Source organism: Oncorhynchus tshawytscha, linkage group LG10 (assembly GCF_018296145.1).
Source record: "Oncorhynchus tshawytscha isolate Ot180627B linkage group LG10, Otsh_v2.0, whole genome shotgun sequence".
Lineage (NCBI taxonomy): Eukaryota > Metazoa > Chordata > Actinopteri > Salmoniformes > Salmonidae > Oncorhynchus > Oncorhynchus tshawytscha.
The window spans coordinates 262501-279305 of NC_056438.1; the positions used below are offsets into that span (position 1 = coordinate 262501).

The 16805-nt window shown below is 42.2% G+C and overlaps 2 protein-coding genes across 2 annotated transcripts in view; one reads left to right on the forward strand and one right to left on the reverse strand.

Moving 5' to 3' along the window:
• LOC121847357 (proteasome subunit beta type-6-like) overlaps positions 1 to 1539 on the reverse strand; it is a 12944-nt gene extending 11405 nt beyond the window's left edge. The window contains exon 1 of the mRNA XM_042327954.1: positions 1401 to 1539. Coding sequence (XP_042183888.1) covers positions 1401 to 1490 — 90 coding nt within the window. The 5' untranslated portion in view covers positions 1491 to 1539. The remainder of the gene's footprint in view (positions 1 to 1400) is intronic.
• Positions 1540 to 6143: 4604 nt separating this feature from the next.
• Positions 6144 to 11018, forward strand: trappc1 (trafficking protein particle complex subunit 1). The gene is made up of 5 exons (XM_042327955.1): positions 6144 to 6301; positions 6693 to 6791; positions 7807 to 7877; positions 9175 to 9313; positions 10649 to 11018. Exons 2-5 carry the CDS (start codon positions 6693 to 6695, stop codon positions 10775 to 10777), a joined length of 438 nt encoding a protein of 145 aa, XP_042183889.1. The 5' UTR covers positions 6144 to 6301; the 3' UTR covers positions 10778 to 11018.
• The last annotated feature ends 5787 nt before the right edge of the window (positions 11019 to 16805 follow it).

The window sequence follows — 16805 nt, forward strand, 5'->3', positions numbered from 1 at the left end:
ATAACATATATAATATATAGGGTTATATAGATAACATATATAATATATAGGGATAACATATATAATATATAGGGTTATATAGATAACATATATAATATATAGGGTTAACATATATAATATATAGGGTTATATAGATAACATATAGAATATATAGGGTTATATAGATAACATATAGAATATATAGGGATAACATATATAATATATAGGGTTATATAGGGTTAACATATAGAATATATAGGGTTATATAGATAACATATAGAATATATAGGGATAACATATAGAATATATAGGGTTATATAGGGTTAACATATAGAATATATAGGGATAACATATAGAATATATAGGGATAACATATAGAATATATAGGGATATATAGATAACATATAGAATATATAGGGTTATATAGATAACATATAGAATATATAGGGTTATATAGATAACATATAGAATATATAGGGATAACATATAGAATATATAGGGTTATATAGGGTTAACATATAGAATATATAGGGTTATATAGATAACATATAGAATATATAGGGATAACATATAGAATATATAGGGTTATATAGGGTTAACATATAGAATATATAGGGTTAACATATAGAACATAGAGAGAACTTTCTGAATGCACTGTGTGTTTTCATCTTGTCCACATGCTTCTGGTGATAGAAATCAGAACGACACTACCAGGGCTTTGAGAAGGTGATCTGAACGACACTACCAGGGCTTTGAGAAGGTGATCTGAACGACACTACCAGGGCTTTGAGAAGGTGATCTGAACGACACTACCAGGACTTTTGGCCGACATTCTTCACGTCTATGAAACATTTGATCTCCTCTGTTCCCAAAACTAAAATGTGTTATGAAAAGAGCGCCCTAAGATTTGTAGACTTTACCCTTCCCCAAAATATTTTAAAAATCGCTTTGTTTAGAAGGTGCGCAAAGGCGAATCGAGTTATTGCACAGGCGCACTTCACAGAGTAGGCGTTCCCGAACAGACATATGCAGATGTCTGTCAAAACTGGCCAATAGGATCTCACTACCTAGTGCTTGGCTCTGCCCACTATGACTGACTTGTTTCCATTAGAAACGACAGGCTGTGGTCTGTCATGGTTTACTTATAAAATATTTGGTTAAGTTTTGTTCAAACGTAACTAATCAAAAATCATTAGCCAACGGTCTCAACTTAACTAAATTAGTTGTATGAGATAGCAAGAAATGATAATGAATGAACTTGGTTTGATGGAGAGGCTATCATTAGTAATTTAGCTAACAATGACTGTCGCCATAAGTGCTGTCTCATTCAGTGGAGGTAACAAAGTTCTGGCTAACTTGCTAACTTTGCACTGGTACAACCTATCTGGTCCGGTTTCAGCCACACCATGCGGACCACTTACCCCGGTGCTGACTTCCTTCGTGGTCCAGTCCGGTGCCATGTCGCTACCGGAGGAGAGCTGACCGAACCGCATCGCCGTTGCTGCCGCCATTTTGAAACCACTTATTTAGTGAACGTCCAGGGTTGCCAGGTCAAGATAAAATTTGTTTTCCCCCTGACTACTCAAAACCCGCACTCAAATCAAATGTATTTATAAAGCCCTTCTTACATCAGCTGATATCTCACAGTGCTGCACACAAGGTCTGAATAGTAGCCTACATTGTGATTTTTTTAACAGCAAGAGATGGGTTGACACATTTAGTCAATAAACCCATTTTCTATAACGTTATCGAGCGAATTAAGAAGGAATCTCGATTTAACTTCGAACGACCTTTGAAGCTAAATTCGGTTTTCCATCAAATAATAATTATTGCTAGCTAATGTATTTGAATGTCGCAAGAGAAAATATAATTTGCCCTTATTGAACTTCAAAAAACGAATGTTACTAGAATAGGCTACTGGGGATGGGGTCATAATTTCAAACACTGAATGAAATATTAATAATATGGATTTGAACAGAATAGGCCTATGCTTGTCAACAACAGCCAGTGTTTTTTTGGTTTATTTTACCTGTTGCCTAATCTAACTGACTATTACCTTCAATCTAATGCATTCTAACAGCTGATCGACAATTGCGATAAAACTGTGACTGTGATCACAATTGATAACTTCCCTTTTCATGAACTAAACATGGTCATTAAGAACTGCATAATGACACAAACCATAAACTGAAGTTACAGGCTAATTATTAAATCAGTTTGACAGCTTCAGGTAAGCTACACAAGTGGCACAAATTGATTTGCACTGACTCCAGTGGTATCATCATTTCAACATATTTATCGTAGCCTATAAAACGGTAGACTACAGGGGCCTACATTGTCATAGAAGTAATAGGCTAATTAATGGCCAACAGATGCAAATGTGTCTATGGTTTACTATAAGCAGTTGGTATGGTTTACTACTATAAGCAGTTGATATGGTTTACTACTATAAGCAGTTGATATGGTTTACTATAAGCAGTTGATATGGTTTACTATAAGCAGTTGATATGGTTTACTATAAGCAGTTGGTATGGTTTACTATAAGCAGTTGATATGGTTTACTATAAGCAGTTGATATGGTTTACTATAAGCGTGGTAAGTGTCCATAACGATACTTCATTTACATGAACACTAAACTACAAAATAACAACGTGAAATAACGAAACAAACAAAACAGTCCCCGTTTGGCACAAACACTGACACGGAAAATAATCACCCACAACTCAAAAGTGAAACCAGGCTCCCTAAGTATGATTCTCAATCAGGGACAACCAGGCTGTAAGTATGATTCTCAATCAGGGACAACCAGGCTGTAAATATGATTCTCAATCAGGGACAACCAGGCTCCCTAAGTATGATTCTCAATCAGGGACAACCAGGCTGTAAGTATGATTCTCAATCAGGGACAACCAGGCTGCCTAAGTATGATTCTCAATCAGGGACAACCAGGCTGTAAGTATGATTCTCAATCAGGGACAACCAGGCTGCCTAAGTATGATTCTCAATCAGGGACAACAATTGACAGCTGTCTCTGATTGAGAACCATACCAGGCCAAACACAGAAATCCCAAATCATAGAAAAAGGAACATAGACTGTTCACCCCAACTCACGCCCTGACCATACAAAACAAAGAACTAAGGTCAGAACATGACAAAGGAGGGGAGCCGACTTCGGCGGAAGTCGTGACAATAGCAGCTGGTTGAGAATTGAGCATATATGCTATGATATACTTAAAATGAAATACAAATTAAATTAAAAAATGACTCTATTATTGCCTTTGAATTTATTTTTTAAATTCATTTTTAGAAACATGAGTTTGGCCACTCTGTGGCTTCAGGCTCATGCATGGTTTCTGGAGAGCCAGCCAGCAGCTGAGAATATCCTCTCCTCACTTGCAGAGGCACTGGGGAAGTTAAACACCCGTTTGGCCACTCTTGTCCTGCTGGGGAGAGATGCAGAGGCACTGGGGAAGCTAAACACCCGTTTGGCCACTCTTGTCCTGCTGGGGAGAGATGCAGAGCTGTTTCTTATTTTTCTATATGTAGGCCTTATTTTTCTATATGTAGGCCTTATTTTTCTATATGTAGGCCTTATTTTTCTATATTTAGGCCTTATTTTTCTATATGTAGGCCTTAAAGGTTTTTAGGTAAAATAACCCAATCGAAATGGAAAGCTGCCTGAATGTGGGAATATGCCAGGCCTAATGTATAGATAATAGAACAAAAATTAACAAAACGTTTAAGAGATCAGATATTTTGTTTATAAATACTTTGCTTACCCACCTCATTCCTTTCTTTTAGCATGTAAGTTAACATAGCATGTATGTTAGTATAGTAAGTATGCTAGTATAGCATGTATGTTAGTATAGTAAGTATACCATAATGCTTTCGAGATGTCTTTTCAGATTCCACAATGATTAAAATCCACAACGATAATTGAGAATTTCAATAAGCATTTTTCTACGGCTGGCCATGCTTTCCACCTGGCTACCCCAACCCCTGGCTACCCCAACCCTCTTCAAAGTGGGTGACACTCTAGACCCAAACTGTTACAGACCTATATCTATCCTACCCTGCCTTTCTAAGGTCTTTGAAAGCCAAGTTAACAAACAGATCACTGACCATTTCGAATCCCCACCGTACTATGCAATCTAGTTTCAGAGCTGGTCACGGGTGTACAGACAATACTGTGCAGCCGTATTCATCGACCTGGCCAAGGCTTTCGACTCTCAATCACGCATTCATATTGGCAGACTCAAATGCCTTGGTTTCTCAAATGACTGTCTCGCCTGGTTCACAAACTACTTCTCAGACAGAGTTCAGTGTGTCAAATCGGAGGGCCTGTTGTCCGGACCTCTGGCAGTCTCTATGGGGGTGCCACAGGGTTCAATTCTCAGGCCTACTCTTTTCTCTGTATATATCAACGATGTCGCTCTTGCTGCTGGTGAGTCTCTGATCCACCTCTGCGCAGACGACACCATTCTGTATACTTCTGGCCCTTCTTTGGACACTGTGCTAACAAACCTCCAAACGACCTTCAACGCCATACAACACTCCTTCCGTGGCCTCCAAGTGCTTTTAAATGCAAGTAAAACTAAGTGCATGCTCTTCAACCGATTGCTGCCCGCCCAACTAGCATCACTACTCTGGACGGTTCTGACCTAGAATATGTGGACAACTACAAATGCATCAGTGTCTGGTTAGACTGTAAACTCTCCTTCCAGACTCACATTAAGCATCTCCCATCCAAAATTAAATCTAGAATCGGCTTCCTATTTCGCAAGAAAGCCTCCTTCACTTATGCTGCCAAACTGACTATCCTACCGATCCTTGACTTCGGCGATGTCATTTACACAATAGCCTCCAACACAGCAAATTGGATGCAGTCTATCACAGTGCCATCCATTTTGTCACCAAAGCCCCATACACTACCCACCACTGCGACCTCTATGCTCTCGTTGACCGGCCCTCGCTTCATATTCGTCACCAAACCCACTGGCTCCAGGTCGTCTATAAGTCTTTGCTAGGTAAAGCCCTGCCTTATCTCAGCTCACTGGTCACCATAGAACCTCCCACCCGTAGCACGCACTCCAGCAGGTATATTTCACTGGTCATCCCCAAAGCCAATTCCAACTTTGGCCACCTTCCTTCCAGTTCTCTGCCGCCAATGACTGGAACGAATTGCAAAAATCACTGATGCTGGAGACTCATATCTCCCTCACTAACTTTAAGCATCAGCTGTCAGAGCAGCTTACAGATCATTGCACTTATACACAGCCTGTCTGTAAATAGCCCACCCAACTACCTCATCCCCATAGTTTTTTTTCTTCTCCTTTGCACCCCAGTATGTCTACTTGCACATTCATCTTCTGCTCATCTATCACTCCAGTGTTTAATTGCTAAATTGTGATTACTTCACCACTATGGCCTATTTATTGCCTTACCTCCCTAATCTTACCTCACTTGCACACACTGTATAGACGTTTCTATTGTGTTATTGACTACGTTTGTTTATTCCATGTGTAACTCTGTGTTGTTGTTTGTGTCGCACTTCTTTGCTTCATCTTGGCCAGGTTGCAGTTGTAAATGAAAACTTGTTCTCAACTAGCCTACCTGTTTAAATAAAGGTTAAATAAAAAATAACCAAACAGCTGATGAAACTGAGGTGTATTTCTGTCTGGAATAAAGCCCTTTTTGTGGTGAAAACTCATTCTGATTGGCTGAGCCTGGCTCCCCTGTGGGTGGGCCCATGCCCACCCATGCCCACCTTGCTGAACCCCCAGTCATGTGAAATTCCATACATTAGGGCCTAATGAATCGACTGATTTCCTCATATAAACTGTAACTCAGTAAAATCGTTGAAATGGTTGCGTTTATATTTTTGTTAGGTAGAGGTGCAATTTAAAACTAGCCCAAAAACCCTAAACCTGCTACCATTACATCTTCACCTCCGACATCGTCTTTTAAGTAAACCAGAAAATCGCGAACATGGCAACCCGGCGTACGGGTCTATGTGGATACCAAAGATACGGAAGAAATAGTCGAGTTGGAGCACTTGTACGCAAGTAGCGCATTTCCTCACGTAGCTTGACAAAACAACGCAGTTTATGGAGTGCCTTTCTGAAATTATCGCTCAAATCCTATCTTGGTGTGTAAAATAGTAGCACAAACAGACATACTATTCTATTCTTATAGTATTTTGCTCTCCTTCCAATCATTAATTTCATACCCGGAACGAACGAGTTTTGGCAGACTTTTTATCGTCAGGCAGTAGAAGGGGCGTCTCTTTTGGGGTATTTCTGTAAGAAACAGGAAGAGAAAGGTGAACAGTTTTTGATTCTCGACTAATTCTCTTTATTGATAGTTATTTGTTAGTTATTTTCGAAGTTAGAGAATGCTAGTAACGACACAGATAGCGCAGTGTAACTAGATATCTTGAATGTTTAGCTACCTAGCCAACGTTAGCTCAATAGCAACATCACACACACACTCGTTTATATTGTAGTTAGTTGCAAGGCGAATATTTAGTAAGGGAGAGTCCAAAAATAATGACACAGATTGAAGTAGTAATTCCTTGCTCTGTCTTGCACTTCATAATAGGGGTAGTTTCATGGTTAGCCATCACATGACTAAAAAGGCAATATAAAGGATTCACAATGTCACCAGTTGTGGTCGAAGTGAACCCTGACCTTTAACCTCTGACCCCTGTATAGATGACGGTTCATAACCTGTACATCTTTGATCGTAACGGAAGCTGTTTGCACTATGGGGAGTGGAACCGCAAGAAACAGGCCGGCATCTCCAAGGAAGAGGTGAGACAGGAGGCATAACGTGACATACAGGCTTCATAACGCTTCATTCATGCTTCATAGTTTTTCATACCACCCACCCATACATACCACCCATCTTCATAACCATCCATACAGGCTTCATAGTGTTTCGTATAGACTACATAGTGTTTCATACCACCCATACATACCACCCATCTTCATAACCATCCATACAGGCTTCATAGTGTTTCATACCACCCATCTTCATAACCATCCATACAGGCTTCATAGTGTTTCATACCACCCATCTTCATAACCATCCATACAGGCTTCATAGTGTTTCGTATAGACTACATAGTGTTTCATACCACCCATACATACCACCCATCTTCATAACCATCCATACAGGCTTCATAGTGTTTCATACCACCCATCTTCATAACCATACATACAGGCTTCATAGTGTTTCGTATAGACTACATAGTGTTTCATACCACCCATACATACCACCCATCTTCATAACCATCCATACTCGCTTCATAGTGTTTCGTATAGACTACATAGTGTTTCATACCACCCATACATACCACCCATCTTCATAACCATCCATACTCGCTTCATAGTGTTTCGTATAGACTACATCGTGTTTCATACCACCCATCTTCATAACCATCCATACAGGCTTCATAGTGTTTCATACCACCCATCTTCATAACCATCCATACAGGCTTCATAGTGTTTTGTATAGACTACATCGTTTTTCATACCACCCACCCATACATACATACATACATACCACCCATCTTCATAACCATCCATACAGGCTTCATAGTGTTTCGTATAGACTACATCGTGTTTCATACCACCCATCTTCATAACCATCCATACTCGCTTCATAGTGTTTCGTATAGACTACATAGTGTTTCATACCACCCATACATACCACCCATCTTCATAACCACCCATACAAGTTTGTTTCATACAGACCTTATTATAATATAAGTGATACAATTGTCTAGACTGGTTTCTCTCTCCCTCATGTCTCTCTCTCTCCCAGGAGTTTAAGCTGATGTATGGGATGCTGTTCTCCATTAGATCCTTCTGCAGCAAGATGTCTCCCCTGGATATGTATCCTTCAGAGTGGATGGGTGGGTAGTATGGATGGGTGGGTGGTATGGATGGGTGGTATGTATGGGTGGGGTGGGTGGTATGGATGGGTGGGTGGGTGGTATGGATGGGTGGAACGTATGTGTAGGTGGTATGGATGGGGGGGTGGTATGGATGGATGGGTGGTATGGATGGATGGTATGGGTGGGTGGTATGGATGGATGGATTGGTGGTGTTGGAGGTATGGGTGGGTGGGTGGTATGGATGGTATGGGTGGGTGGGTAGTATGGATGTGTGGGTGGGTGGTATGGATGGGTGGTATGTATGTGTAGGTGGTATGGGTGGGTGGTATAGATGGATGGCTGGGTGGATGGATGGTATGGGTGGGTGGTATGGATGGATGGATTGGTGGTGTTGGAGGTATGGGTGGGTGGGTGGTATGGATGGATGGGTGGTATAGATGGGTGGGTGGATGGGTGGTATGGCTGGAAGGGTGGGTGGTATGGATGGATGGGTGGGTGGTATGGATGGTGGGTGGTATAGATGGGTGGATGGGTGGTATGTATAGGTGGGTGGATGGGTGGTATGTATGGGTGGGTGGGTGGGTGGTATGGATGGAGGGGTGGGTGGTATGGGTGGGTGGGTGGTATGGATGGATGGGTGGGTGGTATGTATGGGTGGGTGGTATGGATGGGTGGGTGTTATAGATGGATGGATGGGTGGTGGATGGGTGGGTGGGTGGTATGGATGGGTGGTATTGATGGTATGGGTGGGTGGGTGGTATGGATGGATGGATGAGTGGGTTGGATGGATGGATGGGTGGGTGGGTGGTGGATGGATGGATGGGGTGGTGGGGGTGGGTGGTATGGGTGGTTGGGATGTATGTATGTATGGGTGGGTGGTATAGATGTATGGGTGGGTGGTATGGATGGATGGATGGATGGGTGGTATGGATGGATGGATGGATGGGTGGGTGGTGTGGGTGGGTGGGTGGTGTGGATGGTATGGGTGGGTGGGTGGTATGGATGGATGGGTGGGTGGTATGGATGGGATGGGTGGTATGGATGGATGGATGGGTGGGTGGTATGGATGGGTGGGTGGAATGGATGGGTGATATGGGTGGGTGGTATGGATGGATGGATGGATGGATGGGTGGATGGATGGGTATGGTATGTGTTAACATCAGTCTTGCGTGGTCATCCTCCTGAATCTTATATTCAACGATTGGAAGTCTTAAGATTTGCTCTGAGTAGTCGTATGAAGGTTTAGTAGCCTATGCAGCTTCCTTCACTGTTGTTTACCCTTAACCCCTCCACAGGAAGGATGGTTTCTTGACCTTTCAGACCAGCAAGTATAAACTGCACTACTATGAGACAGCTACTGGCATCAAGATCATAATGAACACAGACCTGGGAGTTCCCAACGCTAAAGATATACTGCACCAGATATACAGCACGGTAAGCATGGGGGTGCGTAAGTAACCCAGTATCCCTCTCTTCTCTCCCTCCCCCTCTCTTTTCTCTCTCCCCCTCTCTTTTCTCCCTCCCCCTCTCTTTTCTCTCTCCCCCTCTCTTTTCTCTCCCCCCCTTCTCTCCCCCTCTCTCTTCTCTCTCTCCCCCTCTTCTCTCTTTCTCTCTCCCACTCTCACTGTATGTAGAGTACATAGTGAATAATCCTCTGTGTGTTATAACCTCTGTCTGTCTCTCTATTCCAGCTGTATGCAGTATTATAACCTATCTCTCTCTATTCCAGCTGTATGTAGTATTATAACCTCTGTCTGTCTCTCTATTCCAGCTGTATGTAGTATTATAACCTCTGTCTGTCTCTCTATTCCAGCTGTATGTAGTATTATAACCTCTGTCTGTCTCTCTATTCCAGCTGTATGTAGTATTATAACCTCTGTCTGTCTCTCTATTCCAGCTGTATGTAGTATTATAACCTCTGTCTCTCTCTCTATTCCAGCTGTATGCAGTATTATAACCTATCTCTCTCTATTCCAGCTGTATGTAGTATTATAACCTCTCTCTCTTCCAGCTGTATGTAGTATTATAACCTCTCTCTCTATTCCAGCTGTATGTAGTATTATAACCTCTGTCTCTCTATTCCAGCTGTATGTAGTATTATAACCTCTGTCTCTCTATTCTAGCTGTATGTAGTATTATAACCTCTGTCTCTCTATTCCAGCTGTATGTAGTATTATAACCTCTGTCTCTCTATTCCAGCTGTATGTAGTATTATAACCTCTGTCTCTCTATTCCAGCTGTATGTAGTATTATAACCTCTGTCTCTCTATTCCAGCTGTATGTAGTATTATAACCTCTGTCTCTCTATTCCAGCTGTATGTAGTATTATAACCTCTGTCTCTCTATTCCAGCTGTATGTAGTATTATAACCTCTGTCTCTCTATTCCAGCTGTATGTAGTATTATAACCTCTGTCTCTCTATTCTAGCTGTATGTAGTATTATAACCTCTGTCTCTCTATTCCAGCTGTATGTAGTATTATAACCTCTGTCTCTCTATTCCAGCTGTATGTAGTATTATAACCTCTGTCTCTCTATTCCAGCTGTATGTAGTATTATAACCTCTGTCTCTCTATTCCAGCTGTATGTAGTATTATAACCTCTGTCTCTCTATTCCAGCTGTATGTAGTATTATAACCTCTGTCTCTCTATTCCAGCTGTATGTAGTATTATAACCTCTGTCTCTCTATTCCAGCTGTATGTAGTATTATAACCTCTGTCTCTCTATTCTAGCTGTATGTAGTATTATAACCTCTGTCTCTCTATTCCAGCTGTATGTAGAGTACATAGTGAAGAATCCTTTGTGTGTTCTGGGGGAGCAGCTGTCTTCTGACCTTTTCTCTACTAGACTGGACCTCTACATCCGAGCCCTGCCCTTCTTCAGCCCCCGCGCTGCATAACACACACACACACAGTGAGGAGACAAACATGTACGCATCGCACACACACACACACACACACACACACACACACAGAGGAGACAAACATGTACGCATCGCACACACACACCGCACGCAAACCAAACACGCACACATTGGGGGTGGGGTTGTCTGGGGTTGTGAGGGGTGTAATCATGTATTTATTTGTTAGTAACAGAATGTTGGTTGTTGTATTAAATAGAACCACCTCACTAAACCTGAACAACGTGATGACATGTTTCTGTTCTGAGAGGAGCACTTTCATCCTCCACTACGATGGACACACACACTAAACACACCCACCCACACACACTAAACACACACACACACACACTAAACACACCCACACACACACACTAAACACACCCACACACACTAAACACACCCACCCACACACACTAAACACACACACACACTAAACACACCCACACACACTAAACCTGAACAACGTGATGACATGTTTCTGTTCTGTGAGAGGAGCACTTTCATCCTCCACTACGATGGACACACACACACACACTCTGACACACACACACACACACACACACACACTAAACACACACACACACTAAACACACCCACACACACTAAACCTGAACAACGTGATGACATGTTTCTGTTCTGAGAGGAGCACTTTCATCCTCCACTACGATGGACACACACACACACACACACACACACACTCTGAACACACACACACACACTCTAAAACACACACACACACACACACACTCTGAACACACACACACACACACACACACACACTCTGAACACACACACACACACACACTCTGAACACACACACACACACTCTGAACACACACACACACACACACACACACACACACACACTCTGAACACACACACACACACACACACACTCTGAACACACACACACACACTCTGAACACACCACACACACACACACACACACACACTCTGAACACACACACACACACACACACACACACTCACACACACACACACACACACACTCTAAACACACACACACACACACACACTCTGAACACACACACACACACACTCTGAACACACACACACACACACACACACACACACACACACACACACACTCTGAACACACACACACACACACACTCTGAACACACACACACACACACTCTGAACACACACACACACACACACACACTCTGAACACACACACACACTCTGAACACACACACACACACACACACACACTCTGAACACACACACACACACACTCTGAACACACACACACACACACACACACTCTGAACACACACACACACACACACACACACACTCTGAACACACACACACACTCTGAACACTGTAAGCTTTGTATTAGTTACAACCTTTTGATTACTCAGGTCAAAATCAGGTCATTGATTGGCTGATTAAGGGTGATAACACCGTCACTGTTGACCTCTGAACTTGGGGGTTCTGGGTAACAGGACGTGTTACCGTGGTGATCAGGGGGCGTATAATGGGATATCACTTTAATCCCCCGGAATATATATCTGTGGCGGTCAGTGCCGTTTATGACGAGGGAGGACGATTTATTTATTCATAAGCATGGCCTTATTTACAACATATTTATTTATTTACAACAACGCAGGACAAGATAAATATTTGAGGTGACAGTGACCCATTCAAAACCTCCTTTCACACTCTTGCCTGCATCTAGTTGATTTAGGGTGTAATCATTAGTCCAACAGTTGCAAACAAGAGTTTCTATTGGACAAATCCAGGCATGTTTATCCCCGTTTTGTTTCCGTTTGCTTCCGTTTAAGAAACGTAACAGAATCGTCTAAATGAATACACCCCTGATCACGTGTGAAACACAGTTCACTTTCATAGCAGCCACGTTGTATTGCTTCTCGCATCTATACGTTCTCCTCTCACCTTTTCCCTTCTCTTGTGGACTTCAATGCACAACACATCAGCCGTATATGGCCAGGAGAAAAAATCTTTCCATGCCAAACCATGTCATAATTGCTACACACAGCCTATATAGTTGTCACCTTATTAGCTAAAGTAACGGCATAGTCAAAATAGCTAATAGAACTAACGCGTTAGTAAACCCGGTGGCAATAAATTAATAAAACCAAAAGCTTACCTTGACTTGGAAGGGTTCCAGTGTTGTGTTGGATAGTCATAGCCAGCTAGCTAACATAGCATCCCTCTGTTATAGCCAGCTAGCTAACATAGCATCCCTCTGTTATAGCCAGCTAGCTAACATAGCATCCCTCTGTTATAGCCAACTAGCTATCATAGCATCCCTCTGTTATAGCCAGCTAGCTATCATAGCATCCCTCTGTTATAGCCAGCTAGCTAACATAGCATCCCTCTGTTATAGCCAGCTAGCTATCATAGCATCCCTCTGCTATAGCCAGCTAGCTAACATAGCATCCCTCTGTTATAGCCAGCTAGCTAACATAGCATCCCTCTGAGTAGGCTAAGCTAGCTAGCTGCATGTGCTAGCTAAGTTAATGAAACTGAAAGTGGGAAAAAAATGACTTGCTAATCCTTTTTTTTTAAATTATTTTGTTCAAAACTGTTCAACTATTGTCTTTCTCTGAGTCAACTATTCACCACATGTTATTCACTGCAGTGCTAGCTAGCTGTAGCTGATGCTTTCAGTACTAGATTCATTCTCTGATCCTTTGATTGGGTGGACATGTCGGTTCATGTTGCAAGAGCTCTGATAGGTTGGAGGACGTCCTCCGGAAGTTGTCATAATGGGGCGGCAGGGTAGCCTAGTGGTTAGAGTGTTGGACTAGTAACCGGAAGGTTGCAAGTTCAAACCCCTGAGCTGACATGGTACAAATCTGTCGTTCTGCCCCTGAACAGGCAGTTGTTCCTAGCTGTTCCTAGCCCGTCATTGAAAATAAGAATTTGTTCTTAACTGACTTGCCTGGTTAAATAAAGGTACAATTAAATTAAAAAATAATGACTGTGTAAGTCCATGGAAGGGAGTGAGAACCATGAGCCTCCTAGGTTTTGCATTGAAGTCAATGTACCAAGAGGAGGACGGAAGCGAGCTGTCCTCCTGCTACACCATGGTGCTACCTTAGAGTGCTGTTGAGGCTACTGTAGACCATCATTGCAAAACTGTGTTTTAATCAATTATTTGTTGGCATGAATATATTTAGTATAGTTTTATCTAAAAAGGATAACTTTTAATGTTTTACAATTTTTGTGAAATTCACTGAGGATGGTCCTCCTCTTCCTCCTCTTATTCCACATTTTGTTACATTACAGACTTATTCTAAAATTGATTAAATTACAAGTTTTCATAATCAATCTACACACAATACCCCAGAATGACAAAGCAAAAATTGGTTTTTAGATTAATTTACATAAATATTCAGACTCTTTGATATGAGACTCGAAATTGAGTTTAGGTGCATCCTGTTTCCATTGATAATCCTTGTGATGTTTCTTCAACTTGGAGTCCACCTGTGATAAATTCAATTGATTGGACATGATTTGGAAAGGCAAATCAAATCAAATTTATTTATATAGCCCTTCGTACATCAGCTGATATCTCAAAGTGCTGTACAGAAACCCAGCCTAAAACCCCAAACAGCAAGCAATGCAGGTGTAGAAGCACGGTGGCTAGGAAAAACTCCCTAGAAAGGCCAAAACTTAGGAAGAAACCTAGAGAGGAACCAGGCTATGTGGGGTGGCCAGTCCTCTTCTGGCTGTGCCGGGTGGAGATTATAACAGAACATGGCCAAGATGTTCAAATGTTCATAAATGACCAGCATGGTCGAATAATAATAAGGCAGAACAGTTCAAACTGGAGCAGCAGCACGGCCAGATGGACTGGGGACAGCAAGGAGTCATCATGTCAGGTAGTCCTGGGGCATGGTCCTAGGGCTCAGGTCAGTTGAAACTGGAGCAGCAGCACGGCCAGGTGGACTGGGGACAGCAAGGAGTCATCAAACACCTGTCTATATAAGGTCCCACAGTTGACAGTGCATGTCAGAGCAAAAACCAAGCCATGAGGTTGAAGAAATTGTCCGTAGAGCCCAGAGACAGGATTGTGTCGAGTCAGATCTGGGGAAGGGTACCAAAACAAACGGTTGCAGCATTGAAGGTCCCCAAGAACACAGGGGGCTCCATCAATCTTAAATGGATTAAGTTTGGAACCACCAAGACTCTTCCTAGAGCTGGCTGCCCGGCCAAACTGAGCAATCGGGGGAGAAGGGCCTTGGTCAGGGAGGTGACCAGGAACCCGATGGTCACTCTGACAAAGCTCCAGAGTTCATCTGGAGATGGGAGAACCTTCCAGAAGGACAACCATCTCTGCATCCACCAATCAGGCCTTTATGGTAGAGTGGCCAGACGGAAGCCACTCCTTAGTAAAAAAGGCACATGACAGCCCGCTTAGAGTTTGCCAAAAGGCCCCTAAAGACTCTCAGACCATGAGAAACAAGATTCTCTGGTCTGATAAAACAAAGATTGAACGCTTTGGCCTGAATGCCAAGCATCACGTCTGGAGGAAACCTGGCACCATCCCTACGGTGAAGCATGGTGGTGGCAGCATCATGCTGTGGGGATGTTTTTCAGTGGCAGGGACTGGGAGACTAGTCAGGATCGAGGGAAAGATGAACGGAGAAAAGTACAGAGAGGTCCTTGATGAAAACTTGCTCCAGAGGGCTCAGGACCTCAGACTGGTGCGAAGGTTCATCTTCCAACAGGACAACGACCCTAAGCATAAGACAACGTAATATACTTGTGTATATGTACATGCGGATGATAGTATTACGTACTGTCATGGAAATTCAGTACTGAGAGACTTGGTCATTTCTTCAAAGAATCATCTTTATTTAATATCAATTCATTATTGAAAATAATCAAATCGTTTTGACTGTTAGGCTGAGAACCCAATTGAAAATGAAAAAAAAACATGTTATATAGGCCCTAAAAAATGCTTAGTCAGTCATTTCTAACCTTCCCATAAGCCACCTTGGTTATCTACACCCGGCTCAGTTTCCCAGATGCCAGGAAGATGAAACAATAAGGCATTGTTCTAAACCGTTCCAGGCTCTCTCTATCTGGGTCACACACACCACATCTTGTCTATGGAATGCCAGCTGTAGGTAATTATCACCAAGTCATTGTCAGCTCAAACTATCTCTAGCAAAACCCATTTTTCCTTGAGTGGAAACCTTCTCTTTACAGAAACACAGAATTAAACAGAAATGTCCTATTTGTTAAGTATTAATTTCTAACTATTAATGATCAAACAAACCAGGTAAATATGTAATGTTTCTATCACAGCACACAGCCAAGACAATGCAGGAGTGGCTTGGGGACAAGTCTCTAAATGTCCTTGAGTGGCCCAGCCAGAACCCGGACTTGAACCTGATCAAACATCTCTGGAGAGACTTGAAAATAGCTGTGCAGCGACACTCTCCATCCAACCTGACAGAGCTTGAGAGGATCTGCAGAGAAGAATGGGAGAAACTCACAAAATACAGGTGTGCCAAGCTTGTAGCGTCATACCCAAGAAGATTTGAGGCTATAATCGCTGCCAAAGGTGCTTCAACAAAGTACTGAGCCAAAGGGTCTGAATACTTATGTAAATGTGATATTTCAGTTTTCAATTTTTAATATATTAGCAAAAAATTCTAAAAAACAGTTTTTGCTTTGTCATTATGGGGTATCGTGATGTCACTATGGGGTATTGTGATGTCATTATGGGGTATTGTGATGTCATTATGGGGTATTGTGTGTAGATTGATGAGGGGGAAAAAAACAAATTTAATCAATTTTAGAATAAGGTTGTAACGTAATAAAATGTGTAAAAAGTCAATGGGTCTGAATACTTTCTGAATGCATTGTATTTATATATACACTACCGGTCCAGAGTTTTACAACACCCTACTCATTCAAGGTTTTTTTTCTTTTGACTATTTTCTACATTGTGGAGGCCAGGTCATCTGATGCAGCACTCCATCACTCAGCTTCTTGGTCAAAAAGTGCTTTTTCAATT

Excerpts from the sequence above, each read along its gene's own strand:
- trappc1 (XM_042327955.1), top strand. The coding sequence starts at position 6,693 with ATGACGGTTCATAACCTGTACATCTTTGATCGTAACGGAAGCTGTTTG. Across the intron at positions 6,792-7,806 it reads CCGGCATCTCCAAGGAAGAG|GAGTTTAAGCTGATGTATGG; the intron begins GTGAGACAGGAG and ends TCTCTCTCCCAG. Across the intron at positions 7,878-9,174 it reads AAGATGTCTCCCCTGGATAT|GAAGGATGGTTTCTTGACCT; the intron begins GTATCCTTCAGA and ends ACCCCTCCACAG.